This window comes from Rhinatrema bivittatum, chromosome 8, assembly GCF_901001135.1.
Source record: "Rhinatrema bivittatum chromosome 8, aRhiBiv1.1, whole genome shotgun sequence".
Taxonomy (NCBI): domain Eukaryota; kingdom Metazoa; phylum Chordata; class Amphibia; order Gymnophiona; family Rhinatrematidae; genus Rhinatrema; species Rhinatrema bivittatum.
The window spans coordinates 196,712,296-196,736,108 of record NC_042622.1 but is presented as its reverse complement, the minus strand read 5'-3'; the positions used below and the strand labels follow the sequence as shown (position 1 = coordinate 196,736,108).

At 43.4% G+C, this 23,813-nt stretch overlaps 1 protein-coding gene across 4 annotated transcripts in view; it reads right to left on the bottom strand.

Moving 5' to 3' along the window:
* Nucleotides 1-3,308: 3,308 nt before the first annotated feature.
* Nucleotides 3,309-23,813, bottom strand: part of PITPNM3 (PITPNM family member 3) — a 628,273-nt gene continuing 607,768 nt past the window's right edge. For all 4 annotated transcript variants that reach the window (XM_029612401.1, XM_029612400.1, XM_029612398.1 and 1 more), the window contains 4 exons: nucleotides 23,075-23,224; nucleotides 16,183-16,366; nucleotides 14,578-14,706; nucleotides 3,309-5,104 (listed from right to left, as the gene is read on the bottom strand). In XM_029612401.1, the coding sequence (XP_029468261.1) occupies nucleotides 4,796-5,104; nucleotides 14,578-14,706; nucleotides 16,183-16,366; nucleotides 23,075-23,224 (772 nt within the window). In that variant the 3' untranslated portion in view covers nucleotides 3,309-4,795. The remainder of the gene's footprint in view (nucleotides 5,105-14,577; nucleotides 14,707-16,182; nucleotides 16,367-23,074; nucleotides 23,225-23,813) is intronic.

The window sequence follows — 23,813 nt, the reverse complement described above, 5'->3', positions numbered from 1 at the left end:
GGCCAGTACACACCCCCTGGACCTCCCTCCCTCCATCCTCCACATCCATGCCTAGAGCAAGTTATTTTCTTACCCGCTCCAGCACTAAATCTGTTAGATTCAGTGCTGGATGTTTTTTTTTTATTTTTGTTTTTTTAAGATGTGCTGTTTCTCAGAATTCAGCCAGGTTAACCCACAACCAGTGGTTTATGCACATCTACCAGCAGATGGAGACAGAGCAAAACTGAAGTCATGGTATATATACCCCTGCTCTGACATCATCTTGCCAGTATTTTCTGTCTCCAGCAGATGATGGATTTGCATCTCCTTACTGGGGATTGCTTGTGTCAAAAAAAAAAAGAGAGGGAGGATTAACACACCCTGCTTCTCCTGAGGTACTAGCTTATGATCTCTCCCTCAACTGAGTTCTCCTGAGGTGATATCTGGTGATCCCTCCCTCATGTGAGTGCCTTGGTCCGGTAGCTGGTTTCCAGCATGGACTTAGCTGAATTTCTCCTGGCAGCTAAGAGGCTAGTGGGTGCAGGAGGCTGAGCACAGTGGTAAAGGTCTTAGCCCTCTCCCCCTGCTTTTGGAGACCAACTCTGTATTTGGCCAGGATGGGCTGAGCTCAGGTAAAGAGTTTAAAAAAACAAAATAAAAAAAAGGTAGGCGATTTAGAGACCCCTCTTCTGTTTCTGGTTGCCTATTCGACATGCATTCCCATCTCCGTGGGGGACTTGGGGAGTTGCAGTAGTTTGGCGGATTGAGCGACTCTTGAGCTAGGCCCCGCTCTTAGGCTTCACTGGGATGCCCCTTGGTAGGCTGCAACAGCATTAGTGTACTTTTTTTGTGCAAGTCGCCCGCAAAAGCAGTGCCTGAGATTGGTTCATGCCCGTGCATTCAGACAGAGCGTCCGTCTGGACCACATGGTCAGATGTCCAAGTTTTGGGTAATTGTGGTATGAGCGTTCAATGGAATATATAGGATGCCTATATAATTGTGCATCCAATATATGCCCTATAACTGGGCGTGCTGGGTACCGATGCACTGTTGGACGCACAATTGTTTGTTACTTGTGATGTTGAGCATGCTGCCTCTGGATGCCCTTTTTTCCATGGCCCCAGTAGCAAAGAAACTTAAGCGCCTTGCGATTTGCATGACTTGCCATATTTGGGTATCACAGCCAGGGGGTTCCCTCTAACCTTTCTCAGCACTACTTGGAGGCTCGGGGCGAGATGTCTCCTACTGATTTTGCTGAGCTTGGCCTTTCCCAGCAGGTTGCAGAAAGAGAACTGGAGGGGGACCTGTCAGAAGTTTTGTCTGGTTTTGAGACTGTCTTAACCAGTTCATCAGTAGGGAAGGGCAACTCAGTTGGTGCCAGACCAACAACCCCTGGTTTTGGAATGGACCCTTCTGCCTTCTCTTGGGTGGAATTTTTTCAGGGACTGCAGTCCTTTCTACAGGCATGTTCGTCAGCTGGCCAAACCTGAAAGTTTAGGATCACATATTGCGGAATTCCGCAGAGCTGGTGCCACAGGTAAACATCAGAAGGCATCGCGGCCTGTTGTGGGTCATGCTCGTGGGGACCCAGATGGCACGAGTGAGGAAGGAGATTCTTACACCTTGGAGGATAGGGAAATTATTCCGGAGTTAGAACCTTATGGCCGAATTTTAAAACTGCCGCACACGCAAATACCGGCACTTACATGTGCAACCGGGCCCTGTGCATGCCACATGCATTTTAAAAGGGCCCAGCCACACGCAGAAGTGCTGGGGGCATGGTCTAGTTGGGACGGAGTGGTTGTCGATTGGTTATAATCAAGTATTGTTAGTTTGTCCACAGTTGGCTTTTGTAGAGTACTGGCGCGTTGATGTCAGAGCAAGGGTATAAATACTATGATGTTAATTTTGCTCAGTCTCCATCTGCTGGTAGAGGTGCATAATCCACTTCATTAGAGAAAAGAAAATTATCAGGTAAGTAGTAATTTCTCACTTACCCAGATATCTGTGAAGATGCTCTGCTGCCATTCCATGCACATCTATCTCATGTATATTCATTGCAAATATCCTGAAAACCAGGTCTATTTGTGACTCTTGAGGACCATATTTGGCCACCCCTATAATAGACTTTGGAGGTTTTTAAATATATCAATGTACAGGTGGTCGACTTCTTTCAACAGAAAGGAGGCGTTGGAATGAGAAGTCATGGGATGAAGGTGAAAGGGGCTAGACTCAGAGTAATCTAAGGAAATATTTCTTTCCAGAGAGGGTGGTGGATGCATATAACATCCTGCCAGTGGAGGTGGTAGAGAGAAGGGCAGTTTCTGAATTTAAGAAAGCATGGTATAAACACAGGGGAATCTGAGAGAGTGGTAAGGATTGTGGAGCTGAGTATTTGGTGTGGGTGGGTAGTCTAGATAGCAGAAAAAAGATCATATGGCCTATCAAATGTGTTTCCAAGTTTTGTCTGAACTGTTGGGGTGAAAAGCTGACAGTGTCAGTTATCAAGGCGGGAAATCCCCTCTTAAGTAAGCTAAAACATTCTAGTTTGACCTTTTACAGTAGCTGGTGATTAGTAATTCTTACTGAAGCACAATACAATACTCTGAGGACAGGTTAATCCATTTTAGTTCATGAATCAAAATTTGTACATTTGTTAGCATCTTATGAAATTCTTTCGAGCCTTAACTAAAAAACAAAACAAAAAAAAAACATCCAGATTTGTACTACACAATGTCTGAATGGAAGATGCCCTTCTCTCCAAATAGTGGATGAACTGGACAAGGAAAAAAGCATTTTTTCGTTCATATCGCTGTTCTAAGAGGATTTGGATAAATGGATGGACATCCTAATAGTTGTGAATTATTATAAAACTAAATTACAAACTATTTCATGTGTGCAAAACAAGACTAGATATGATGGAATCTCCCGCTCTTTATCTGCTGCTGTTCCTTTTATGCCCCACTGCATCTACTGCATGGTTAAAGCCAGTCACCTTGTAACACGCCAGGGTGGCTGAATGTTCATTATCGCTGTATATGCGATTACCTGCTTAGAGCACAATGCTGTGGCTTCCAAACATTTTGTTTAGGAAAAAAGTTGTTCTGAATGGTTTACTTAGAAATAGACTTTACAGCTGGCACTTTTTCAATCTAGTGCTTCACTCGCACTCTCAATTTCCATTAAAGTACCACATTTAATCAAGGCATCACGTGTATCGCACAACTGAGGAGCACACAATTGAAAGTAATACGTCTTGCTTTAAGTTAAGCCACATGCCCTAATGAGTTTAAGCTAGCTTTGCTAAGTTTTCTGTAATGCTCGCACACAAAAAAAATAAAGAGGCAGCATTACCTTGAATACAGCAGAGTATAGCTGGCTGCAGTTATTTGCTTGAATACAGTTCCATCAAGTAGGTCATGGACATTAAAGAGCTCAAACTCATCCCCCACCAGCTAAACTGCTGCTTTAGTAGTATTTACCAATGCACTGGTTGCATTAACAGCACCCACAAGTTTAAAGCGTATGTTATCTATTTAACAGTGATCGGCACGGCCTGGTGCCAGACTGCAGCAGAACTTTTTTTTTTGTTTTTGACAAGCCGCTTGCTTGCCGTTATTTGGCAGGTATACTTGGATTCAATTATTTCTTTATCGTTCCTAACTGAATCTGCTTTAACTCTCCCAGTAATTAATGGAAGAATATCTGGATTGGTAAGAATGCTGCATCCCCTTCCCCCTTTTTATGCTTTTGATAATTTTTCTTATATTAATCCAAGCATCTTATTTATAGTTTAGGACGATTCAGTAAGGGGCAATAAAGTATAATGCTTGCATGTAGTACAATGGAGATTTATCATGACCCATTTATCCGGACCAAAGCTTTTATCCTGTCCGCCACATCCATCATTTTACAAGTCTGGTAATAAGAATCCATGCTTACCCATGAAGATGGCCATCCTAATAGACTTCTACTACAGTGTTCTTAAGATTATTATTACCAGGTACCCCTTAAACTTGGTTCATTTTCTTCCGGTTTCTGTACACTAGCTTGATCTTGTAGTGTATACCCACATTTAATTCATCTTTCAACTGAAGCAGAGATTAATTCACATCAAACATAGAACATTAATCACAAAGGTTTCATGTGCAGCCTAAATCTACTGTAGTGAAACAAGAAAACACTTCTTTTATCAAAGATAATGCTGTCAGTCAAAGGAAATTATTATTATTATTTTAACTTTGGGTGCCCAGAAGGAGTTCTGGCTGCATTGGAAACACACTACTCCTATGATGGTATTTCATGGGTCCCATAGGTTCCAGCCAACTGCTGATACAACCTCTCATCTTTGCCCTCTATACCACCAATAAGATGTTATAATTACTCATTCCTTCACATATTAGGTTTATTCATGCTTATTTAAAACTTTTTCCATATATATTTTATTTTAGAAAAATAATTAATTTCATACTCTTAAGACTTGTTCACTGTTGTGTGAACAAAATATGTTTTGGTTAAAATTTTGAGAACTTACCACTTTACCGCTTATTGCAAAGTTACTGTAGCTTAAAAAAATTAAGCAAACTGATTTTAAATTCAATATTGTACAGGACCTTGCAAGCTTTTATAACTGGGGTTTTTCTTTTCACGCAGGAACACACAAACAATTCCTTTTGTATTCAGGAAATGCAAGTTCCAGTTTATAGGAAGGCTATGGCACCTCTTTTTTTGTGAACCTACCTATATATGATCTCCCAAGATAAACTTGCAAGCTTAACAGGTAGCCAAAAATGAGTTTGCTCTTTGCTTTTTATTTTTATGGGCAAGGCTCAAATTTGTAGCCTCCACTTCTAACCCAGGACATGGGAGTTAAGTGTCTTTCATGGTCCTTGTCCGATTCTGGCTGGCTTTGGGCACGTTCAGGTTTTGGGTTAGAAGAGGGTGGGTCAGGTTGCTGGACAGACATAGTCCTGCGTAAGTGGTTCCTCTTCCTGAGGAACTCTGGCTGAGTGTGGAGGCCAAAGCTTCCTTTTCGTAGAATCATCCGGGAGTTGTTCTTTTTGGGGCGTGAATGGTGACCAAATTCTAGCGTTGCCAAGTGTGCTGCATAGCCCTCGCTGATAAACTGAAAGAGAAGCACATTAGATAGACATAATATTCACTATTTTTGTAACAAAAATCTATTCTGGATTACTTCTTTCCTTATCGATATGCTGTCACGTTAAAGGAGCACAAACTACTCAAGACAAGGATCATATCCAATGAAAGTATAAATGTGAATGAGGAAGGATAGAATGCTTCCTTAAGGGCAAAAGTAATTAACACTGCTTGAATGTATAAACCCATCTACTACATGCAGTTCTGGATTAGTTCCTCTAGCTTTGCTCCCTCTTCTAGGCATACTGTGAAACTACTCCAGGATTTAAATGTGGAATACTTTCAATTTGGCTAAGCTTGGAGTGGAGGCGGGAACTTTGGTCAATTTTGTATAGTCCAACATTGCAGAAATCTGTGGTTGGTAAGATCTTCACCCATAATCAAATAAGAAAGCTTCAGGGGGAGATGTGAAACTCCCCATTTTACAAGAAGTTTAAGATTTAGGAGTGCATTTAAGATAGACTTGCATTAAAATCAAAGATTACAATGGTAGCCAAGTGATCGTTCTTTACATTTAGAATACTAAGACAACTAAAGCTTTATAGCACATGAGGATTTTAGAACAGTTGTACAAGCCTGGGAAAATTGGACTTTCCTAACGTAGACAAATGGATGCAAGACCACTGGGTTTATGCTCCCCTGCCAGCAGATGGAGACGGAGCAAGCTGACCTCACAGTATACATAACCCTGCAGTGACCCCAGCCTGCCAGTATTCTCCGTCTCTGGCAGATAGTGGATGTGCATCTCCCTATGAGGATTGGTTTCAGCTTTTTGAAAGGAGAAGTTTGAAATTTAAATTAAAGAAAAGAGAGCCTTGCTTTCCTATGGTGAGACCTAAAGTTCCCTCCCCCAGTTGAGAATTCCTGAGGCGATTTCCGTGGTCATCAGAGGTGTGCCTTGGTCCGGTAGCTGGGTTTCCCAGCATGGAATTAGCTGCTATTTCAGCTGAAAGGCAGTGGGTGCAGGAGGCCAAGTGCGGTGGTGTCAGTAGATGCCCTCTTTCCCCCCCCCCCCCCCCCCCCCCCACAGTTCTCTGTACTCTGCCAGTAAGCGCTGAGCTCGGGTAAGGTTTAAAAAATAAATAAATAAAGGTTTTACAAGTTGCAGAGACAGAGCGGTTTCAGGACTTCCTCCAGTCTCTGTTCTTGGCACGCTGTGCCGACGTTCATTCCCGCTTCCATTGGGTTTGGGGATCTGGGCAGGTTAAGCAGTGCCCGGTTGGCTAGGCCCTGCTTGTATGCTGCATGGTAGGCCACGGTGGACATTTTTGCGTGCTCTTGTGTGCATTCTGTTGTCCTCTGTAGGCCGTCAGCGTGTTGACTCTGTGCATGCATTGTGAACTCTGTTTTTGGGCTCACTTGTTAAACACACAAACCTTTTTTTCTCTGCTTAACTTGGTACACAAGTTGTGCCTGCGCCTTGCCATGCTTTCTTCTAGGTGCTTATTTTTTGGGCGCATTTCATTTATGAGCATGAGCTGTTCCGATGCATGTTTATCGCAGCGATGGCGCCGGAAAGCAAGAAGCCTAAGCGTCTTTCTATTTGTGTTGCCTGTCATATTAGTGCTTTCTCAGCCTGACCTGGCTTTCTAACCTGTGTCAGTGCTGCTCAGATGCTCAGGGAGAATTGCCTTTCTAGGATTTTGCTAAACCTAGTCTTCCCATTTTGATGATGGGTTGGTCATGGCCTTGACTGGGGAAACGCCAGATCTTGGTTCTCCCTTGACTGGCTCCTCTGCTGGCCAGGGCAGTTCTGTGGGACAAGCTCCAGTTTCTTCTGGACTTGGTCTGGACCAGACTGCTTTTTCTTGGGTGAAACATTTTCAAGGTTACAAGCCTTTCTTCAGGTTCAGTGCTCCGCTTCCCCCATTTCTGTCCGGTCGGACCCTCAGCTGGTGGCTCCTCCCTCTTCCAGTCCTATGCTTAAGCACCGGGGCTTGCCCCGGTTCCCTGTGGGTGTTCCCAACAGGAATACGGATGGCATTGATGAGGTTGATCTGGATTCCCTGGAAGATGGGGAAATTCTCCAGGGCTGGAACCATATCGAACCATTTTGCAGTTCTTTCATAGAGATGAACTGCCAGCCCTGATTTCCCAGACTTTAAGACAGCTGGGTGTTGTGGTTCAGATGCTATATCAGAGCCAAAGAAGAATCCTATTTTGGTTTCCTTACATAAAGCCCCTTGTTTTTTCCTAGTGATTGATGCCATCCAGGAATTGATTAATCTGGAATGGGATGCCCCAGATGCAAATTTTAAAGGGGATCGGACATTGGAAGGCCTGCACCCACCGGATCCGGCTGTGAGAGAGCATTTGCATTTTCCCAAAGTGGATGCTCTGGTATGTGCTGTGTCTAAGCGGACGACTATTCCCATAGAGGGAGGAGCGGCCTTGAAAGAAGTACATGATAGAAGGACTGAGACTATTCTTAAGCAAGTCTTTGAGGCAGTGGCGATGAATTTACAGATTGCCTCATGTTGCGTCCTAGTGGCAAGATCTTGTCTGCTTCTCTCTCAGGAGGTTGATGAGTCTGGAGGGAATTCCAGAGCAGTTATGAGCCTTCTGCCGCCTTTTTAGCAGATGCAGGCTGTGATTTGGTCCAGACCTCGGCCAGAGGAATGGCTTCGGTGATAGTGGCCAGGTGTCTACTCTGGGTGTGAAATTGGTCAGCTGACACAGCTTCTAAAGCCAATCTTACTAGGATGCCCTTTAAAAGCTTGCTTTTGTTTGGGAGCAAGTTGGAGAAACTGGCCAGTAAATGGGGCGAGTCTCTCTGGTGCCTTGGTTGCCAGAGGATAAGAAACAGTTACAGTGCCCCTTTGGTACGAGGGGCCATTTCTGGGGTTCCACGCGTTTTCGTGCCTACAGATGGACAACCTTTCAGCGGACTCCACTTTTTGGTAGGTCTCAGTCCTTTTGTCCCTGGCAGCCCAAGAGAGGAGCAGGCTTGGGTGGTGGACTTTCCTGAGTTTCCCAATGAAGGTTTGCCAACCCACCTTCCGGAACAGGAAATAGGGAGAAATCTCTCTCTCTTTAATCGGAGGTGGGTTGAGATCACGTCGGACCAGTGGGTCTTGGAGGTGATATACAAAAGGTATGCACTGGAATTTTGCAGTATTCTTCGGGACATGTTCATGGTGTCCCCTTGCCACTTCCCACAGAAGAAGCAGGCACTGGAGTCCTCGCTTCAAAGGCTCCTCAGACTGAGGGCTGTGGTTCTGATGTCCATGTCTCAGATAGTATGGAGCAATATTCCATTTATTTTGTTGTGCCCAAGAAGGACTCCTCCTTTCGTCCCATATTGGATCTCAAGAGGGTCAACAGTCACTTGAAGGTGACTTATTTTTGAATGGAAACCTTATACTCTGTAATAATGGTGATGCAGTTGGAATTTCTGACCTCCTTGGATCTGTCAGAGGCTTATCTTCAAATTCCCATCCAATTGGAACACAAATGCGTTCTATGCTTTGCAGTGTTGGGGCGCCATTATCAGTTTCGGGTTCTGCCTTTTGGGCTCTCTACCGCTCCCCCCTCCTTCCAGAACATTTTCCAAGATTATGGTGGTGGTAGCAAAGGCCTTGCAAAAAGGAATCCTGGTGCAGCCATATTTGGACGACTGGCTGATTTGAGCCAAGTTTCAGGAAGAGAGCCACCTGGTGACACATAAAGTGATCTCCCTATTGCAGGAGTTCGATTGGGTGGTGGTAAACCTGACCAAGAGCAATCTTCAACCATCCCAGTCATTGATCTTGGGGTCTGGTTCGACACAGGACAGAGTTTTCCTACCGGAAGTTCGGATCCAGAGATTGATGTCTAAAGTTCGTCAGTTGATGAACACCATACACCCAACGGTGTGGTCCTACCTACAGGTACTCTGATGGCAGCTACCCTGGAAGTGGTGCCATGGGTAAGGGCGCATATGCGTTCTCTACAGTGCTCTCTGCTATCTCATTGGAACCTGCAGTCTCAGGATTATGTGGTTCGGCTCCACTTGCAAATGCAAATCTGCTCCCACCTCCAGTGGTGGCTGCAGGAGGATCATCTGAGAAAGGGAGTTCCCTTGTCCTCTCCGGCCTGGTTGGTATTCACGACAGATGCAAGTCTCCACAGTTGGGGGGGCTCACTATCTGGAGTTAACGGCCCAGGGGTACTGGAATGCCGAAGAGTCTCACTGGAACCTCAATCGCCTGGAGGCCCAGGCAGTATGGCTGGCATGCTTGCAGTTCAGCCACAGGCTAAGGAATCATACAGTTTGCATGATGTCAGACAATACGACTGTGGCCTATATCAATCGCCAGGGAGGAAACAAGTGCCAACAAGTGTCGCAGGAAATAGACCAGCTGATGGAATGGGCGGAAGGTCATCTGCAAATGATCTCGGCCTCTCATATTGCAGGAAAAGATAACATAAGAGCGGACTTTCTCAGCAGGGAGAGTCTGGACCCAGGAGAGTGGATGCTGTCAGCCGAGGCATTTCAGCTGATTGTGGATCGCTGGGGCATTCTGTTCCTAGACCTGCTGGCCATTTCTCAAAATTGAAGGTTCCTTGCTTCTACAGTCTCAGGAGAGATCTGTGGTCCCTAGGAATAGATGCTTTTGTACCGGGCTGGTTGGTAGACAGATTGCTTTATTCCTTTCCCCTGTGGCCCTTGCTGGGCAGGATATTTCACAAGATCAAAGGCCACAGGGGGCATGTACTCCTGGTGGCGCTGGACTGGCCCAGACGTCCATGGCTTGCAGGTTTGCGACGACTCCTGGTGGAGGTCCCCCTTCTTCTTCTGCCGCACATGGATCTGCTTCAGCAGGGACCAGTTCTTCACAAGGATCCGACTTGATTCTGTCTTATGGTTTGGCCCTTAAGATGACTCCTGTAAAAGCGTGGTTATTTGTCTGTAGTGACTACCACTTTACTCCGTGCTCGCAAGTTCTCTGCTTCCTTGGCTTATGTGCGGGATTGGAGAATTTTTGAGGCGTGCTGGGAGGAGCGGGGTGCTCTTCCTAGTTCAGTTAAGATCCATTTTTGCAGAATGGATTGAGTAAAGGCTTGGCCCTTAAATCCTTGAAGGTGCAGGTTGTGGCTCTTGACTGTTTCAGAGGCCTGGTGAATGATGATTCCTTGTTGTCTCATTCTGATGTGACCCGTTTTTTTCAAGGGAGTGAAGCTTCCCTTGAGGTTACCAGTTCCATTGTGGAGTCTTAATTTGGTGCTTAGGGTTGTTGACTGAAGACTGTGTTCCTGCTGGCTATATGTTCTGCGCATCGGATTTTTGAGCTGCAGGCATTGTCTTTGGGTGATTCTGGGGGTATTACAGCTGCATACCTTTCCATCCTTCTTGCCCAAGGTAGTCTCGAACTTTCATTTGAATCAGTCCATCTCCTTGCCATCCCTGGATAAGATCAGGGATGTGGAAGACTTTTTCACCTTTTGCGCTCTTTGGATGTTAAGCATCTGGTCGTGCGGTATCTGGAGGTCTCTGAGTCTTTTTGAAGGCAGATCGCCTGTTTGTTCTCCATGGTGGGAGTAGGCAGGGCGCTCTGGCTTCGTGGGCTACCATAGCTTGTTAGATTAAGGAGGTGGTCATGGCTGCATATGTGGATGCTGGAAAGCCGTTGCCTACTCAAGTTAGGGCTCATTCAACTAGGGCTCAGGCAGTGTCATGGGCATAGGTTAGTCTGTTGTCTCCCGTTGGTATCTGCCGAGCTGCAAAGTGGTCCTTGCACACTTTTTCCAGGTTTTATCATCTGGATGTGCAGGCCTGGGAGGATGCAGCCTTTGCATGTGCAGTGTTGACTGGACTGCGGGCAACCTCCTACTCTGATGGGGAGTAGCTTTGGTACATCCCACTGGTCCTGAGTCCATCTGTTTACAGGCTAGGAAATGGAGAAATTACTTACCTGATAATTTAGTTTTCCTTAGTATAGACAGATGGACTCAGCTTCCTGCCCTCAGCTGCTGCATAAGTGTGTCAATAGTCCTCCTGTAGGGCTCTGGGTTCCAAGGGATTACTGGTAAGTATTCATCCAGTCCCTATCTTATGTGAGTTCAGTGTTTATAGTTAGCTGAGTACAGTTCTGGTTACCTGTTTTTAATCATATTTTTAATCAAGGTTTTTTGCTAGTCTGTCCACAGTTGCTTTTGAAAAGAATATTATGTATACTGTGATGTCAGCTTGCTCAGTCTCCATCTGCTGGCAGGGGAGCATAAATCCACTGGTCCTGAGTCCACCTGCCTACACTAAGGAAAATAAAATTATCAGGTAAGTAATTTCTCCATTCTAGAATTCTCTTTGCATAAGTTTACCTAAATTGCAAGTTTTACAACTTGTCCAAAACGCAGCAGCTAGGCTGATTATGGAGACAAGTCTTACAGAAGGGATTACACCAAGATTCAAAGAGCTACATTGGCTACCAATTCACTGGAGAGTTCAAATTAAATTCCTCTTCATCCGAGCAAGCTAGTACACACCAGTGTGTTATACACTCCAACCAGCAAATAGAGACGGAGAACAATTCGCTGATATCCCTCTCATATAGCTCACCACAGACATCAGCCAGCCAGTATTTCTCTGACTCCAGCAGGTGGTGGACATGCATCCTTGCTTGTGGACTTTCACCTGCCAGGATTGAACAGGCTGTCCTGACTTGCTGTGGTGATAGCATTTGCTCCCTCAGTCAGTTGAGTATCTTGATATGTAAGGACAGGATTAGCCCCAGGAGATCGCTGAGCAGTTGCCAGAAATGCGTGGAGGCTCAAGAGACTGCCATAGCTTGTTATCAGGGACGCATTCAGGGGAGGCCCCTTTCTTCACATCCAGACATGTCTAGATTTCTGAGGGGTGTGAAGCACATTAGACTCCCCTTGCATTTGCCAGTGCCTTTGTGGGATCTGAATCTGGATCTCTCCTTTTTTGCGGGTCCGACCTTTTCATCCTCTATGAAGTATTTCCTTGTGGTTGTTGACACTGCAGATGGTATTTCTGATTGCTATTTGTTCGGTGAGGCGGATTTCGGAATTGCAAGCCTTGTCGTGCAGTGAACCCTTTTTGGTTATCACGCTGGATAGGCTCCAGTTAAGGAACATACCTGACTTTCTTCTAAAGGTAGTTTCAGATTTCTATTTGAATCGGTTGGTTTTTCTACCATCCTTGAATAGGGATTTGGGTGGACAAGAATTCAGGAAATTGCGGCCTTTGGATGTGCGGCAACGTTTATTGTATTATCTAGAGGTTACCAATGTCTTTTGTTAGACGGATTGGCTCATTCTCCTTCACCCAAAAGTGAAGAAGGGGGAAGTGGCCTCTCATGCCATGGTGGCCTAGTGGTTTAAGGAGGTGGTAACAGTGGCATATGTGGATGCTGGGCAACCTCTTCTGAAGCAGATAAGAGTGCAGGTGGTTTCCTGGACGGAATTTTGTTTTCTCCGGCAGAAATCTATATAGCAGCAAAGTAGTCTTTTGTATATGTTTGCCAGATATTATTGGTTGGATCTGGCTATGCGGGAGGATTCGTCCTTTGCTAAGGCAGTGTTGCTTGGGCCTCGGGCAGCCTTTTGGGGAATGGTGCTGGGGGAATGAGTTTTGTTCTGTGATATTCATTATACAGTTTTCCTATGTGACTATTGTTGGCGGAGCAGATTCAGTGTTCCCTTATGTTTTAAAAAAGAAAAAGAAATTGAATTTTTATATAATGGAAGAACATTGTGGTTTGAATAATGATTATTGGATGATGCAATAGCTTAGGTGGTTTATTATCCACAATTGGCTTTTGAAGAAAAAATTCTGGCTGGCTGATGGCTGTGGTGAGCTATATGAGAGGGACGTCAGTGAGTCATTGTTCTGTCTCCACCTGCTGGTTAGAGTGCACAACCAACTGTTGTGAACTGGCTTGTCGTACTTCAAGGAAAGGAAATTATCAGGTAAGAAATAATTTCATCATCTTAATATTCATAAAATTATTTATAGTGGGAGCTCTCATTTGTCTTTCTGATCTTTTGTTCTATTATGTTCCTTCTCCTCCCTTGTTTTCCATGGGTCAGAATTTACTCGATACCATCTTTTAATGAGTATGGATTGTAGGAAACATACGGTAGAGCATTTTCAATTGCTGGACCTACATTGTGGAATACATTATCTAATAGGTTGATTTGCTTTTAGTGAAAGCAATACTTTTTAGGCAGGCTGATAATTTTATAATTTTTTTTTAAATGTTTGTAATCTTGTGTTTATATATAATTTTTATTTTATGTGAATGTTTTTATTGTAGCTGAGTTGATGAAATTATTGGAATCTGTGGAATACAAGAATATCTGTAAAAATAAATACATTAGCAATTCTGATCCAAAAGTGAAACCACCTCCTGCCATAGGATTAGTTATGCCAGTTTTAATGTGATGCATATTTTCTGATCTCCAGTGAATGCACGCAACAGCAAATGAGTCTTCATTACCAAGTTAGAGGTATGGGTATGGAAATAATTGATGGTTAGTCATCTCTGTAATCAGTTACTTGAAAAGGCAATTAGATTGGCCAACCCTGGTGGCTTAGTGGTAGCACTGCCATGTGGAAGACATGAGTCTGATTTGCAGATGGAAAGGGATTTTTCATCCATTGCTCTTCAGTGACACATGCTCATGCGAGTCAGCCCAGACCATGATTATGTGCTTTGAAAGGAGCCAGTGTATGGCCCTTTACCAAAGGCCCAGAGCTGTGATGGCTGAGCTAAAATAATTGGCAGGGTATATAAAATGCAGACAAAAACAAAACGTGGTTAGATAAGTGAAGGTTGATTGCGCTGTAGCCCAACTTAGGCTGCTTCCAAATGAGCTAGAAGTCGCAGTGGAGCAAGAGTGAACTGCTGGGCCAAACAGTTTAAAAAATGTGATTGTGAATGAGGTAATGTCATCAATTACTCTGATCTCCACCAGTTACAGCACTTAATTTATAACTGAAACATCTGTCCTTGCTCTTAAATTATACTGTTTGCCCATTCCCCACTGTTTGCCCATTCCCCATGCTGTCGTCTTGTTGCACTGAATTTGTCTTAACTTTTGACATGCTGTATAATAAAGCAGATAATTTATTGATTAGAGTATATGCTGTGGTCTTAGAATTGACTGAGGCCCATGACAACCAGCATATATGGATGATTTTTTTTTTTAATCTGCTTAGTGTGTGTGCTGCTTTTTGCTCAGTGGCACTGATGTGGTTTGAACCTTCAAGCTATATGTTTCTAACACCAAACAAGACCCTAATATTAAGGAGTATACAGATGGAAACAGCAAAGGCAATCCCATAAGATGTCACTAATAAAAACAAAACAAAACAAACCTCCTTAAAGCAATAAAAACACAGCACTTTGGATAAAAAGCTTTTTCAATTCCCATGGGGGGGGGGGGGGGGGGGGGGGGGGGGGGGGGGGGGTTGGCAACGTGCATCAACCTTACCTGACACTGATTCTGATACTTTTTGGCTGGACGCCCAACGATGTAGATCTGAGAAGATGTTAGTCCCAAGACATTGTACACAGAAATATCCTTCATTGAGCCATAAGCTGCGCAGATTTTTATGTGACACTGAAATAAATACATGGGGTTACTGGCTTCTTGGTAGATAGCCTTTGGGCAGTCTTTCTTTCACTTTCTGATAAACCCAAGGCCTAACTAGTTTGGACGTATTTTACAGGCATAACCACACACGCTTTAAATTTAATGCAGTGACCATTTTAAAATATGGTAAGGATTACAATATCAAATTTCAAATAAAACTAGGCACTTTTTTGGCGGGGGGTGGGGGTAGATGTCAGGGTACTAGGTACTAAGTGGGTATTAGGAATGTGCATTTGTCTGGTTTCATTACTTTTATGAGCATAGATTTTGTGTGGGTAAACCAATCTTTACCCACACAATCTGTTTTATGCATTAAAATATTTTATGCACATAAGAAAAGAAACAATTAAAAAAAATCCCACAAACAAAAAAAATCCTAAATAAAACAAAACACCCAGGGTGGGTATAATATAATTACTCTAGAGAAAAGTGCTGAGATGGGGATTTGGGAAATTAATTTTGTCTTATCAGGTGACTGATTTTGCTATAGAGGTACAGTTTTTTATTTTATTTTATTTTTTTGCTTTTCAATGAATTACTATCCAAGGATGGTTTGAGAGGCAGTTAGAAAAAAGTTGGACTTGATAGTGGAAATGTGTGAAAATACCTGCGATCAAAGCAGAAAAAAAGATTGTGCTGTTCTGCAAAAAAAAATAAAAAAATTGTGAATGTCTACTTTGCAATTTTTATTTTTTGTATTCTATAATTTAATAGAAAGTATGAGACACAAAAAAAAAATGGTAAAATTCACCTGTTCTGCTACATCTCACTTTTTTTTCAGCTGACATAATGCCGTGGAACTGCTGAATTTTGCCATTTTTTTCTTTTGTACAAAGTGGCTACTGAAAATAGTTAAGTGAATATGCAAATTTTGGGTGGTGATTGTGTTTGTGAATATGTTAAGAAAATAAATGTTACTTTTTGCACATCCTTACTGGAAAAGACCTTTTTCTTTCTTTAAACCTAATTGACTTTGTAACCGTTCTAATGAAAATAACTGAAACACTTTAAGATCTGTGAAGAACAAGCTATTTAGAGTGGCAGAATAAAATATAAAAAAACAAATTAATAAAATGCAAAATGGTAAAACATACATGGGTAAAATCTGACCAGTATGCTTCTATAGACAGAGATGGGGAGCCAGAAATGACCTTCTTCAATGCGGCTAACCATCACACGGGCTTTCGCAATACGTGTACTTCAAGCTACATTGAGTAGAGGTGTTCTTCTGGGTGGAATAGAGAAAGGATGCTTGCAACTCTTTTCCTGTCCACCTTGTAGATGGAATTGTCTCCATAAAAGGAGGGGAGGAGTGGGGATGGGGGTTGGAGAGAGATTCAGATAGAAATTGCAGCATCTTTTAGCTAGGAGGGTATTTTGTGTCTTTGTCAACAGAAAGGGTTAGGACATGAATGCAACTCTTGACTGTGTGCCTCTTCTCACCTCCTGCATAAGATTCCGAAGGAAAATCATTTTCTGGCGGAGGGGGTCATGAACCAGCCCGTCTGAGAAAAAAATCATTCCTTGGGGGAAGTTGTGCTGAGACAGCCAGGAAACAACCCGTTGCTTCTGCATGTCTGGGCGTCCCGTGATGTAGATGATCAGATATCCCAGATCTTGCCAGTGCCTGCAGAAGCATGAACAGAGTGCCTGTCTTACACACAGCACAAGTAACGACTGACCTTGCATTAGCTGAATCAATATTTTACTTAATTGTTGCAACACTGCCTTAAAGGGCATTTGTTTTCCATTTTTAAGACACCCTACTGAGAGCACTTTTTTTTTAATAAGACAGTTAAAACGATACAGGGTTTGTTATTTTTTAATAGAAATAAGATATGGGGAAAAGTTACAATGCAATAGAAAGGAAATGTAAGTAAATCTGAAGGGTTAGATTTTAGTCTGGACTGGAAGAAAACTTAAGAATAGGGCATCTTGGAGATCTGAAGAAAGAGTCCTCCAAAGAAAAGATGATAGAAGAGAGAGTGCAAGAAAGTGGAAGGTAGCTTGCTTAATAAGGATGCTGAGGAGGGTGGATGACAGATGAAGCAATACTAGGATTAGAGGACATGCCATAAAAAATAATTCTAGTTAGTTTAAAAGTGCTTTTAAACTGCCTTCCTGATCTCAAAAAACCACCAAAAATGGTGTAAAACATAAAAATATGAACCAAACAATAAGGGGCCGGATTTTTAAACCTATGCGCATGGGGTACATTTGTGCGCGCTACCCGGCGCGCACAAATGTATGCCCGATTTTATAACATGCGCGCGCAGCTGCACGCATGTTATAAAATCAGGGGTCGGCGCGCGCAAGAGGGTGCATACTAGTGCACCTTGTGCACGCCGAGCCCTTGGGGGGAGACCAGCTGGCTTTCCCAGTTCCCTCCAAAGCCACACGAAAAAGGGAAAAAAAAAAACCCCTGGTTCCTTTATTTCAGAATTTATACCTGCCAACCCCCAGCACGCCCGTGCCCCGCCCCAGACCACCCATTTTTTCAAGCCCGGGGACTTAGACGCGTCCCGGGGCTTTACGCGCGCCATCGGGCCTTTTGAAAATAACCTGGTGCGCATAAATCCAGCTGGATTTACGCACAAGGGTAGATTTTCAAAGGGTTGCTCGCCTACGATATGCATGCAACCCCCCGAAAACCTACCCCTGCCTCCCCCTGCGCGTGCCAACCCTATCTTGCATAGGTTTGGTGGTGCACGCAAGCCCCGGGACGCGCATAAGGCCCGGGGCTTGAAAAAATGGGCGTGGTGGGGCGATGGCCCGGGGGCGGGACCGAGGCCTCTGGAACAGCCACTGGCCAGGGGATGGAGAGCCGGCGCGTGCAACTTCTTCAATAAAGGTCATGGGGGCGGTTTAGTTAGGGCTGGGGGGTGGGTTAGATAGGAGAAGGGAGGGGAAGGTGCGGGGGGGGGGGGCGGAAGGAAAGTTCCCTCCGAAGCAGGCTGCTTGGCTCGGCGCGCGCAGGTTGCACAACTGTGCAACCCTCCCCTGAGCGCGCCGACCTTGGATTTTATACCATGCGCGCGCAAGTTATAAAATCGGGCGTAGATTTGTTCGCGCCGGGTTGCGCGAACAAATCTACGCCCCCGCATAACTTTAAAAATCTACCCCATAGGCTTTTAAAATCTGCCCCTTAAAGAGTGGTCTTAGCCTCACCTTAATAAATTAAAAAAAACCTGCCTCACATGAGCAACATAAGCCTACCAGAAACAGTACTTAAGGAAATCCCATCTAAATTTCCCAAATTCTTCAAACTACCTTCTGACCTCAGGGATGAGCCTGGCCTTGACCCTCTTATGAAATGACAGTTCAATTCCTGCCAGATCCTTGAGGGAGAACCTCTTCCACAGTGAAGAAGTCATTACAGAAAAGGTTCTTGATCATACCTAGATACTCTGCACCTCCTCAAAGGAGGAAACTTGAAGTAAGGCCCTTTGACTGGAATGCAGTTTGTGTGCTGGAATGTCACAATCCACCTGCAGATTTAAATCGATCAAGCTGTGGCATTTAGTGGCAGAAATACCATCAGCTTGGAAAAGTTTAAAAAAAAAAAAAAAAAAAGAAAGGTTTGGACAGGTTCATAAAATATGTCAGACAAACTTGGGTATCTCCATCGTTCTGAAAGCGAGCAATAGGGAAATGGCCTTTCCTATTGAGATCTGTTTGGTTCTTCCAAACGCCAGGCTGGCCACTGTTCGAGACAGGACGCTGGGCTTGCTAGTCCATTGGTCTGTCTCAGCGCATGGCACTTATTTTCTAGTGTAAAGTGAGGAGCGCAGGACTGGTGAATGAGAGCAGGAAGATAGGAAGTTAAAATATGCCAGTGGAGAGAAGCCACCTCATTTATGAGCCTCGCAAGGTGCACTTACTAGGATTTTTATTTCGTCGGGCAGCATCCGGCACACAATTTCATAGGCTTTGGGGCAGATTTTAAAAGCCCTGCGCGAGTAAATCCGGCTGGATTTACGCGTGCAGGGGGGTTACGTACACCGGCGACACGCGCATGTCCCGGGGCTTTGAAAAAGGGGCGGGGTCCCGGTCTGGGGGTCGGATCGAGGCATCCGGCACAGCAGCCGTGCCGGGGGATTGCGCAAGTCTGGCAGGATAAATAACAAAATAAAGGTAGGGGGGGATTTAGGTAGGGCTGGGGGGCGGGTTAGATAGGGGAAGGGAGGGGGGGAGTGGAAGGAAAGTTCCCTCTGAGGCAGCTTCGATTTCGGAGTGGCCTCTGAGGGAACGGGGAAAGCCATCGGGGCACCTCTTGCACGCTCCAATCCCGGATTTTATAACAAGCGTGCGGCTGCGCGCACATGTTATAAAATTGGGCATAGATATTAAAATCAAGCCCTTAGAGAACATCAGCTGGTAAATGCCATGCACATCTCTAGCTCTCTTAACATCACTAATAACAATGCTAAACCTGGAGAATTGACTTCCTTGGCTCTAACTAGAAAAATAGTTCTTCATTTCATTTTAAATTGCACTTGCCATGTCCAAGTTGATCATGAACATAGCTTTAATCAGTTTGACAGCAAGAATCCATCAAAGGAGAGTACTTGTCTTCCCTGGAACCAACTTCTAATAATTTTGCAGTAACTATAGAATATATGGTACATTATATTCTTGGTAGCTTATTTTTATCTTTTAAATATAACTATAGCATTTGAGTGCTGCTGATAAGTGCAAGAGATGATACAATAGTTTAAACATCCATTTGTGTGTGTTTTCTACAAGTTGCCACTACCCAAAAACTCAAAATGTGCCTTAGGGCAACATACTGTACTGCTTTGCTGGTTTCATTTCAAGATTTTTAAGGTAACTATTGATACACAGCAACACCTTTTATAGACTAGGCCTCTATTACAGTTGATATGATGAATACAGTGGAAACATTAAAAATAGTTATCTAAAATTTAATATTTTTTCTTAAGTTAAACACCTTTTTGTAATGTCAAGTAATATTGCCTCGGGGCTGTAGACTACTTGTTCATTCTCTTCAGTGCCTATCTTGTTCCAGCAGGTATACTGAAGGAGGATATTTATTTGAGCTTAAATATAGGAAAGGAAAAAAAAACCTATTGGAGTGTCATCTACCCGTATCTTGTAGGCCACGGGTAAGCAACTCCAGTTCTGAAGTGCTACAACTAGGTCTGGTTTTCAGGACATCTACAGTGATTATTAGCGATGTGTCCTCATTGATATTTTTACGTCCATTCGTTTCACGGCTAAGCGCATATATAACGAATGGATGAATCTGTTCACAAAACGAATGGTGTGTTTAAACATCTATTGTGTGCCCGCATAGGCGCACACCATTCTTTGTGCATCCATTCGTGTTATACCCGATTAGCTGAGAAACAAATGGACACACAAATATCAATGAAAGCAAATCCCTAATGCCTATGCATGAAATATATTTGCATACAATGAAGGAAGTGCACAGAAGCAGAAAAGGGAGGTGATATTGTCCCTGGTGAGACCTCACTTGGAATACTGTGTATAATTCTGGAGACCACACCTTCAAAAGGATATAAATATGATGGAGTCAGTCCAGAGGGTGGCTACAAAAATAATCAGTTGTCTTCATTTTAAAGCATATGGGGATAGACTTAAAAATCTAAATATGTGTACCCTAAAAGAAAGGCAAGAGAGGAGAGATATAATAGAGACATTTAAATATCTTAAAGGTTTCCATGCACAGGAGGCTACTCTTTCAACAGAAAGGTGGCTCTAGAACAAGGGGTCATGGGGATGAGGGTGAAACAGGGTAGGACTCAGGAGTAATCTTAGGAAATCTTTCTTTACAGAGAAAGCAGTCGTTGCATGGAACAGCCTCCCACTGCAGATGGTGGAGACAAAAATGGTATCTGAATTCAAGAAAGCACAGGATAAACAGAGGGGGTCTCTGAGAGAGTGATGGGAATTGAAAGGGCTACATAAATTGGATGGATGAATGGACTAGATGGACCATCTGGTCTTTTTCTACTGTCATATTTCTGAGTTTCATGAATATTTATTGTGGATATCCTACAGTGTGGCACTCCAAGACTGGAGGTGCCGACCCCTGTTGTAAGAAGTTGGGACACCTACAGGTAGGCACATTGTCAGATGCACAATTTACTTCTTTCATGCAAGCACTAATTATTGCATGCTGATGGTTTTGTTCTAAACATATTAGGTAACAGAGTAATGGTAGGTGAAGTTCAAAATTTGGAGAAAGTTTGTAGTCTGTTTTTAGTTAGGACCTGCCTGTTCTGATAAGGCCCCTATTTCATTAGGGAGGGGGTTTGGTTTATATTACTTGGTCCATTTTTTAGAAAAGGATTTTATATTGGTCTGGGGTTATGTCTGTGGGTTTTAAGTTATCAGTGGATGATTGTGATAGACATTTTGTTTTGAGGTGGTCTGATTACATAGCATAGGTATACTTTTAAGTTATTGCATTTTATTGATAGGAATAATTATTGTACCTTATGAATTTATTATGCACTACATTTTCAAAAGAATTTACACTCCTAAAACTTGGTTTTATGCTCAGAAATGGGCTTTAGAAAATTATCCTGGGGGGGGAATTGTACAAGTAAATACATGTAGAAGCCATACAGTATGCATACAGTTACCCATGGGAAAGCGGCATCCTGGGGTAAGGCTAGCATTGATGCTCATACTTTTTTGATTTTCAAAAACACATGTAGAAATCAACCTCCTAGCCAGGAGCTGTAAATATGTGCTTGTATGCTGGGCTGCATTTGGCGTATACCTGCTAGTTTTCAAAGTCTTCAGTGTACAATGCAAACTTTAGCTCTCTCGAGTAATTGAAAATTACTCTCCCTGATTTTAAGACTGCTGCTCTGAGCAACTTTGGGCAATTCTAAAATGGAAGATTAGAAATTAAACTGGAAGAATTAGGGCAAAAGCTAACTTCAACAAACAAAAAATAGTTTCTTCATTCCCATGTGATTTGACAAACTATTCCCATATAGTAGTGTAACAATATGAAATCATAACTGTAATAATGCAAAATATAATGTGCAAAGATTGTGCCAGTATGTGATCCAACATTTCTTAGATTATAAAACCTGGTAAATTGTCTCTACTATACATTAATCAAGATATAGAGTAGTAAATAGTCTGTGAACTTCAATAAATCACATTCTTTGTCTAAGTTGGACTGTAAGACAGTAGCTTTCAAATGGGCATAAGGCCAGATAATGCAGCAATCTTATGTCCTGTGTGCGTGTTGTAAAATTAGAAGCGTACACATATGCGCACCAGGGCTATTTTATAAGCTGGGGCGCACAGCCCTATGTCAGTTTGGAGCCGCGCAAGTGAGGGAATTTTATAGCAAGCGCGTGTCCACACAATTACTAGTTGAGATCTTTAGCTTGAACTAAAACTTAAAAAAAAAAAAAAAGGTTGATGCTTCTTTTTATTGATACCTATTTTTAATTCAGCTATTAAATATTATCATGTTTAACTATTTTTAATCATTTTTCTGATTTATTGTTTTATTGGCAATACATTTAACAGCATTTTTATTTATTTAGGGGTCATTTTGTATTGAGTATTTTTTTTGTTTTTATCTTAATGTTTTTGTTATCATCATTGTTATAAATTGTGTTTTGTAAGCCATCTAGGGCATTTGCATAGGTGGCATATAAATAAATTAACCTATGGCCTATAGTTTGTCCACCAGTTTGCCCGTCTAGAGCTAGATCCTCCAAACCCCCCTGATTCTTTAGCCTATACTCCCCCTAGTTAACCCAGACCCCCGTCAAAGATGTCTGGAAATAATGTATTGAGACATACACCTCCTCCGTAGCAAAAGTAACTTTATGCTCAAATATACCTGGGCGTGTGGCCAGGCCTAGGTTCTTGCTTGCACATCTCTTGGCCCCACCACAGAATGTCCACACCACATCCTGCCCCTTTTTTTCCCTGATGCTAGAGATTCGCGCAGCGGGACTTGTGCACGCATTTGTGGGCAGCTTATAAAGTTAGGTGGACCTGCGCATGTGCTACGTGCGTGCCTGTTTCCCAATGGTGGCATGCGCCTGCCTTTTAAAATTCACCTCTAAGTGAGCTATGGATATAAGTTGCTAGTGCCTTTAAAAGCACAAGGCTGTAATCTTCTTTTCATCGCCGACTGTGACCTTAAGAGCTTTCCGAACGCCCTCTTTAAAAAGCGAGAGAAATAAAACAGGTTTAGACCTATAATTTATCTTGTAATGTACTGTTCATCATTATTGCATTATGAAGGAGTCAGACTACAGTTGCAAACATGGAAATCCCTCTACCCCCCCCCCCCCCATCTTCTCCTTACCTGACCACATCAACTGCTCCAGCCCGTACCTTGGGATCGCTCCCCATAATGGAGACACTTGCTGCAAATGACCCATCAATACTGAATACCACGCACTCCATCCCACGGGGTAGCACGGTGAGATAACTCACTGCACTACTCTGGTCTCCTCTGAAGGAAAAAAAAAACACAGGATTGTTAAAAGAATGTCTAGGGCTTCCAACTGTAGGGGGAAGAAAATTCTTCTAGTTCTAATCAATACTTCAATTCGAGCAAAACGTTCCTCATTTACTAATGCGATCTAGCCTCCCACCAGAATAAGGGATTCAATATTTAACCTACCGGGCAGAAAAATGAGAAATGTAATGAAGTTAGGGAAGGCTGCAGCTTATGCGTACTACATGACTTTAAGAAAAAAAAAAAAACCCTTTAAGTGATTACATTCGGGCCGATACAGTAAAAACCGCGGGAGAGCCCGCTCTCCCGATGCGCGCCCAGGCCACTCTCCTGGGCACGCGATTGAGTATTTAAATGAGGGCCTGCGGTAAAAGGAGGCGCTAGGGACACTAGCGCGTCCCTAGCACCTCCTTTTTGACAGACGCGGTGGGCTGTCAGCGGGTTTGACAGCCAACGCTCAATTTTACCGGCGTCAGTTCTCGAACCCACTGACAGCCACGGGTTCGGAAAACGGCTAAATTGAGTGTCCGTCTTCCAACCCACGGGCAGATTTTAAATTTTTTTTTTAATTTTGAGGCCTCCG